This window comes from Polyodon spathula, chromosome 28 (genome assembly GCF_017654505.1).
Source record: "Polyodon spathula isolate WHYD16114869_AA chromosome 28, ASM1765450v1, whole genome shotgun sequence".
NCBI classification, from domain to species: domain Eukaryota; kingdom Metazoa; phylum Chordata; class Actinopteri; order Acipenseriformes; family Polyodontidae; genus Polyodon; species Polyodon spathula.
Window position 1 is genome coordinate 1851304 of NC_054561.1, and position 8006 is coordinate 1859309.

Consider the following 8006-nt stretch of genomic DNA (forward strand, 5'->3'; position numbering starts at 1 on the left):
TTTGCGTTTGTGATAAATTACCATTTAAAACATGTGTCGGTATCTTTCTCAAGTGAATCTAGATGTTAGTATATTTCTCGTGTAAACACAGCTGATCCCTGTTCAGCTGCACTTTTGAGACCTCCTACTTCAGATGAGCTGAATAATTAAACAGAAAAGCACCTTGCTTGCATATTTCTGTTGTTACAAAATAACCATAACAACCCCAGCATTTTAGGGATGTAATGGTTTTGAATGCACGCCTTCGTTCTCCAGCGAGGTGCCTTTGACATATACAGTTGTATGTTTGTTTCTGCAGGCTAGTACTGAGTACGAAACGCTTGACGGTGGGGGTGGGGGTGGGGGTGAAAGGGGGTGTAAAGTACCAAATTCAGAAACAATAGAAATCTATCGAGAGGGCATCAACAGCGGGAGGTTAATCCATACTGTAAGAGAAAGGGCCCTTTATCGAATGTCATGCCAATTTGTTTGCAAAACGTCCCCGTTTCGAATCGTGGCAAAGGGGTGGAACGCAGAAGCGACCAACGTCAGCGTTTACAAGGTCCGAATGTACAAGATACAATGCTGCGCTTACTTCATCAGTTTAACAAGGCGCCATATACCCAGCACGCCTGCACCAGACCCAACAATTACACTGGTGCGGATTAATGAGGTTTATACACGTTCAGTATTTTTACTTGCAATATTAAGCTAATCAAAATACATTGTTTTTTTTTTTTAATTTAGACCGCATTTTGGGCGTTTGAAATACTTGTGTCACATACAGCAAGATGCACACGTCTCTCGGTAGAACTCTGTGCTTATGGCTCACTTTGTTTCTTATTTTTATTTTATTTATTTATTTTGTACCCCCAATGGGATATAATTTGTGCAGATGGTTAAACCCCAACGTTAGAATGGTTTATTGCTGGGCCAGTCTCTATGGGCAGTACACTTCCTCGGGCAGTATGTGATTAAACACCCAATAAAAAACAAAAGATCGCTTGTCACCCATTCACACGAACTTCACTAACAAGAGTACTCGAAGAGTGTGTTAAAAAAAATGCCAGTTTTTTTTTTCTTTTTTTTTAAAGTTTAGCATCTTTTGTTTTTTAAGAAAGCAATATTCAAAGCCTATTTTATATGAAATGGCCCCATTTTTTAAACGCACTGGAGAATTTAAAAACAGACATAAAAGTCCGTCACAAAAATTACCAATTAACATTTTAATAATACATTAATTTCCTTAGTACTTCTCCTTCTCAATCACATTGGAGTTAAAAAATACAGAAGGGAAATTTCCCCCTTTGTTTATATCAGCCTATCGTGTCTGCCTCCCGTCATATAAAACATATTTATTTTTCTGTCACTAAACGCCGCGTGTGTTTTTGTCTGAATATAAATATCACTCTTTAACTTTATTTAAACAAACAAACTTTTTTTGAAGTCGTGGATTGGACTTTTTTGAAAAAACGGTTTAATACCTAACCTGAGCCGGCTTAATAATAATAATAATAATAATAATAATAATAATAATAATAATAATAATAATAATAATAATAATAATAATAACACCCCCCCAAAATCTTAAATGAACCATATTCCAGAGAAAAATATGCCTCCACCATTAACGCGTACAGAATAGAATGCACGCCCAAAGCTTACCACAGAAGCCCCTTTCCTGTTTCACTGTAAATATGCAACTAACCTAAAAGACTCAAACAAACTCAAAAAAAAAACTATAGAGCACTTTGCGCGATACGATTGGCTACTTATTTTAAAAAGTGCTTCAATGGGTATTGAAACAATACTGCTGATCAAATGCTTTCATAGAATACCAGGGAGTGTTGGCATAGTGTATACATCACTGGCTTGCATTTAAACAAAGAGAGCTCATTCCTGAAATTATAAAATATTTTTACTTCCTTTCCTAATTCAGTTAGATGATTCAGCAGCGAGATGTCACCAACAGTAGCTTACACCATTAATCAGTTATAAAAACCCCCAAAGCCAAAATAAACAGAAATTAAGTTTTAAATTCAGGGAATTCAGAATTTCCAAAGAAACTATGTTATACAGCCAGTGGACTGTTCGCATTTGAAATAATGCCATGCAGCTGGGTATAATAAACCTGTGACATGGGCTGTGCTGGCTTGTAATGTATGTATTTATTTATTTATTTATTTTACAGAAAACCAAACGTGGTTTTGATTCACTGTTGAATGAGCCCAAACCGCGGGTTGTTTGGTAAAGCACGCTCTTGTGTTTACAACATAGTTTGCCAACTCTTTCGTTTGTCAAGTGTTTTAAATGCAATAACGTAGTCCTTTTGATTTAGGGTTATCAACCAGTGTCACCAAATAAGCAATTGTTCTCGTTTGCATATGAAAGTGTGTGTGTGTGTGTGTGTGTGTGTGTGTGTGTGTGTGTGTGTGTGTGGCTGAAAAAAAAAAAACATGATTACAAGTGATAATAGTAAAAAAACAAAGTAAAATGCTTTGTTTTGCAAACAAACAATTCCAAACATTTTTTTTTTTATTGAAAACTTTCCACCACCCCCGCCATATATATATATATATATATATATTATATATATATATATATATATATATATATATATATATATATATATATATATATATATATATATATATATATATAATCAGCTGTTGCATGTAAACATTGTAAGTAATAGTTTAGGGCAGGCCAGTGAGCGTCAATAATCTTCTAAATTATAACCCCTGAATTTATGACTGGGAGGCACCGGAGTGGCACTTCCTCCCAGTTGCCACATGCGGCACGAAGAGTGCGCTTTTTGACGCGGTAAACAATTTTTAGAACAAAGTGAATAGGCAGGACTTAAGTCTCCGTCTTCTCCGACAACGAGTGAGGGGGGGCAGGTGAAACTATCCAGCAAAGAAAAGGGTCTTTTAACGGGGGTCGATGGCGCGCTGCCGCCGCTGGCTTTGCGTTTACAGGAAAAGGCAGCAGCAGCAGCAGCGCCAGCTTTAGCAGCATTTCTGATATTTGCTTTTTTGCCTCTTTTTGAAGCCCCCTTAGTACATCTTTGTTTCCGTTCCGCGTCGTTGCGTTTGGGAGCCCGGTTCCTTTTCAAATTCCTTTCCAGGCCATTGACTTTAAAAGCCTTGCTTGACAAGGTAGATCGGCCTTTGGATTTGGGAGAGTTAAAAGTTTTGAAAAATGAACCCCCGCCTCCACCGCCAGCGGCAGCAGCCGCACCCCCCGAGTGATTTTTAGACACTTTACTCTTAAAAACCCTCGCAGCGGCTTCATAAGCAGCGGCGGTTGTGTAACCTGCGTTTTTTCCATCAAAATTAAACCCTTTGGCGTAGCACCACAATTTAGACGTCCTAATAAGCCTCTCGAACTTATCCTTGCGTTGCTCTTTGATGTCCCCCGCGGGATCAGCGACAATGCAAATGCGGTCAGTTCCTGTGCAGTTTTGGACAGCCGCTTGAATGGGGGCCCCGCTGCTGCACGAAGGTGCGTTCTGGAAAGCAGATTCCGGGGATAAGGCTTTAATTTGGCTCTCTGCTTGGTCAGCGATGCCTAACGAGGTCCCATTGTCTGGTGAACCTTTGTGCAAATAGTTCCCATTTTTAAGAAGTGGAAGAGCAGCCTCGAAGCCTCCCTGGGGGTCTAAAGAAGGGGCCTTTTGTTGTGAAGGCTCTATGCGCCCCTGAGGGCGAAGCGGTGAGGCCCCATGTTTTGCACGGTCACCAATGAATGCTGCCGCATGATCTCGTTTTCTTTCAGTTTCTGCTGTTAAACACGATCCAGTCGTAGCAGCCCAGTTTGGTTCGGGTTTTATTATTTCTTCTGAACAATTAAAAGTGGGGGTGCAAGTTGCCCAACGCTGCCCGTGCTGCTCCGGTAAAAGAAAGCCAGGGTCAAGGCAGGGGGGCTCGGTTTTTATTTCCAGGGGGGGTTCAGTGGATAGGAGCCTGCTTGCAGGTTTTTCATGTTCTGCGTCCCTGCTTGAGGGAAGCTGAAACCTGGAGATGGGGGTCGGCAAGGCAGCTTGTCTGTAGCGGGTGCTCTGCACCGAGTCCCCGCTGCAGACCGAACTCGAGTCGGATTCGGACGAGCTGCCCTCCTCGCTGCTGGACGACAGGGCGGATATCCCGTCGAGGTGGTCGTCTTCATCTGAAGATTCTGTAGAGGTAGACTGGAAGCTGGAGCCGAAATCGGAATCCTTCTCGAGGTCTAAACTGGACTCGGAATCGCTGGAGTATCCCGCAGATGTACCCTGAGCGCAGTGCGCTTTCTTTAACCCGCCCGCACTCACACCACCGATTTTCCCGTTCTTTGATGCAAAGTTCAAGGATTTATTGCCCATCAGCAGCGCTGGCGAATCACGTTTTTTCACACACCCGTTTGAGTACTCCTCATAGCGGCTGTAACAAGGATTTTTGCCCCTTAAGCACAGCGGAAGGCTGGTCTTGCTACAGTCGTTTCCTGCAATGGCGGAGTGGAGCGTCTTATTCGGGTAGGTGCCCACAAAGGCTTGTGGAAGAATCCCATTTACCCCTTTCAAACCGTAACAGTTTAGTCCTTTTGCAACTTTTTCATAGTTTCTGAGGTCTCTAGTAACGGGTTCCAGCAGTTGACTGCTCCCGGTGTTTTTAGATTTGGAGAAATTTTGAGCTGGTTTTGAGTGGAGCTGTCGGAGCCGCCGTGCTCGCTGTGCGGCGCCAGCGACAGTCAGCACAGCACTGTCTTTGGCAAGAAGTGTCTTGGCATCAGTATTGTTTTTTTTGCAAAGCCTGGTAGAAAGCGTGTCCGATGAACTGTCGTTTTCCGTCTTTTTGCATTTTCTTTTCTTTCTTCTTTTCTTTGGGCTCAGGGTCTGGCAGGATGCGCACAAAGCCTCCAGATCTTCTTTGGTAATCAGGGAGCATTTCACAGCTCGCACCGGGACGGAATGAATGGCCTTTAGAGTCCGGAGCTCTTGAATATCACAGCGCCGGCTACGGATGTTTAAAACCTCCATTCTTTTGTTGACCGTAGTCCTGGGAATATCTTTAAACAGGTCACTGAAAACCTGCGCCAGCGCAAACATCTGCCTCCCCTTGATTCTCAAGAACCCCATGTTGATCCCCTCTATTTCTTGATATCCGGTTTGAAATGCTTCATTTTTAGAATTGCAGTTATATTTCATTTTCATAAGAATGGTTTCAACCATTTGCATTTGTCTTCATGACGTGCACCTCAATATACAAAAAAATAAAATAAAATAAAATAAAATAAATCAAACAAACAAAAAAAAAGCTATTTAAATAACAGTAGTATTAATAAGAATATAAAATAATTTCAGATTGAAAGCAGTTCTTCCCTTGTTTTGTATGCTCCACAGTGGTGAAAAAAATCGTAGATGTTGCAAAATGTTAGAAAATGTAACCGTTGTTTGCAGCTGCATACTTCGGACGCAACAAATCCAGATTTTTCTTTTTTTTTGTTAAATATGAATAAATAAATAAATAAATAAATACAATACTCAAGGAATAATAATAACAAAAAACACACTAATAACTAAAATATTAAATTAAAGAAAGCTAATGCTACATATAGGGGAAATACACCCACTTATATCATCCACAATCCATCTTTTAATACATGCATTTAGATAAAAAGCGAAAATATCTAGTAAGAAAAGCACAAAACACCCCAGCATCTTTACATCTACCTCTACCTTTTGGGCTTTATTTCTTTCTTTCAAGAAAACTCCAGAGTACAGTATATTATAGGAGCCTGCCCACTAAATAATTGTCTAATTCTCAATTCTGATTGGGCCCCCTCGCTTGTGATGTCACAAACAAACTAACATTCCACCCCTCCCTTTAAAGCTCTTGTAAAAAAAAAAAAAAAAAAAAAAAAAAAAAAAACCCTTTCCCCGTAAGAACCACATTGCTCTGATGCGACACATCTGCATTTAACGTATACCACTGTTTAATTTCGGATCTCTTTTATGTTTGGCTTTTTATGGGTTAAAAAAAGGGCCAGGCGTTTATTGAATATAAGCATCGCAGGCAAATAACGATGTGATCATGGGCCAAGCCAAATAACTCGGACGTACTTTCGGTTCTGTTTTAATTGGGAATATAATAGTTTCATTTGGGGGATGGACTATAACCCTATACTAACTGAAATATGTATGTATGTATGTATGTATGTATATGTATGTATGTATGTATGTATGTATGTATGTATTATTATTATTATTATTATTATTATTTATATCTGAATATGTTATAGCCGGCCTATATATGCTTAACTTTAAGGAATAAAGGAATATAATAAGGACGATAATAAGGAATATATCGAGACTACCACCGTCAATCTGTGAGATTTTAGCGCTTGTATGGAATTCAGTGCTTACAAGTTGAATGCTTGTTAAAATGACTTTGATTGCAAAAGAATAGGCATGATATTTAAAATGTGTACTCGCAGTGAAACTGAGTGTCTCCAATAGAAAAAAACAAAACAAACAAACAAACAAACAAAAAAAAAACATGCAACGTTATAAATCATGCATTTATAAGAAATAATACCAGCGATGGGTAACTTCTATCTTAGCTAGGCCACATTTTGGGCACGAATTGTGAATACATGAATATACTGAAATCAGACTTTTTAAATGTTTTTTTTTTTTCATTTCATGACCTTAAGTCACTAGTTTGCGATTAAAAAGAAGCCCTATGTTGAGAAATGAATGAGAAAAGATGGAGGAATGAGGAGCGACACACGTCGAGACTGGCGTTTCCTGCCGGGGTCGCTTGCTTGTAACAGGGTCGGTAGCTTGCAGTCAAGAGGTATGGAAAGGTGGCGTATTATAAATGAAAAAAAAAAGGTAAATGAAAACGATTCGTTATCTCCACTGCAATGCATTTCAGTCAACGTTCAGCTACAATATCTCAACGTTTGTGTGCAGACTATAAAACCAAACCCCCATTCCCCTATGGTTTAAAAAATACACAGGCTATATGTTTGTAAAGCCCTTAGGTGACAACGATAATGTATAGCAGGGCCTCGGTGTTGCAAGACGGTTCATTAAAAAATAAGAGTATTTTTTTAATTGGCTCAAGAGGGCATTTTAAAACTGAAGAAGTGATTTAATTATATTTTTAATTATATTTAATTGTACACAGTAACTGGAGCAGCACATTTTCAGATTTGCAAAGTATAAAAACTCTGCCTCAACGAGACGGACGTCAGCTACGTTAGCTACCACTGGGAGAGACTGGTTTCCCTGCCGTGCACGTCACATGTTTTATATATCTCCTGCTATCAAACAATTCCTTGCTGGAATAGGTGCCCCGCGCATGCGCACCGCGTGTGGCTTACAGCGACGGTTTGATTTCCTGGCGATTGTAATGCATTAGATTGCAATCGGACATGGGGGAGCGTGGGGGAGAGAGTTTAAAAAACCTTCACATATGTTGTTAAATTAGCCCCATTTGTGTTCAGGAAGTGTTGCATTGGAAACATTTTACTTGTCTTGCATGATAATTGTATTTGTTCATAATGTTATGATTAAAAAGCTATATTGTTCCACGGCTTATCGCACCATCTGGCTGATGTATAGGCAAATAATTACAACTAGGCTATTAGTGGGTTAAGTATTATTATTAACTTGTATTTAGGTTTAAAAAAACATTTAGGTTACAATCTATTTTTCAACGATGACCAAGTTGATGTTTGTAGTCCATATATATTTAACAGTAATTGATACAACAAAGGGTATATTAGCATACATAGTTTGATCACCAGAATATATTTAAACTTATATTTATTATGCAACATCCAGTTAAAATGTGAGCAAGTCAAATCGTCAATGTTTCCGTGCAGCTTGGTCAGGATTTAGAAGTCACAGAAATGAGTAATGGCTGAATGCCTAACATTGATCCACTTGCTTTGCAGAACTTGAGGCCTTGCACATGGGAATGCACACCATACATTGTCTTATAGCGCTGTGCAATATGCATGTTAATTTAAAGGTTATCTTT

The 8006-nt window shown here is 39.4% G+C and overlaps 1 protein-coding gene across 1 annotated transcript; it reads right to left on the reverse strand.

Annotated features, from left to right (window-relative positions):
* Nucleotides 1–2646: 2646 nt before the first annotated feature.
* Nucleotides 2647–6135, reverse strand: LOC121301784 (SKI/DACH domain-containing protein 1-like). The gene has a single exon (XM_041231388.1). It carries the CDS (start codon nucleotides 5189–5191, stop codon nucleotides 2696–2698), a length of 2496 nt encoding a protein of 831 aa, XP_041087322.1. The 5' UTR covers nucleotides 5192–6135; the 3' UTR covers nucleotides 2647–2695.
* Between the last annotated feature and the right edge of the window lie 1871 nt (nucleotides 6136–8006).

What these genes read in the sequence shown, in the direction of transcription:
- LOC121301784 (XM_041231388.1), bottom strand. Translation starts at nt 5,191, where the DNA reads ATGCAAATGGTTGAAACCATTCTTATGAAAATGAAATATAACTGCAAT.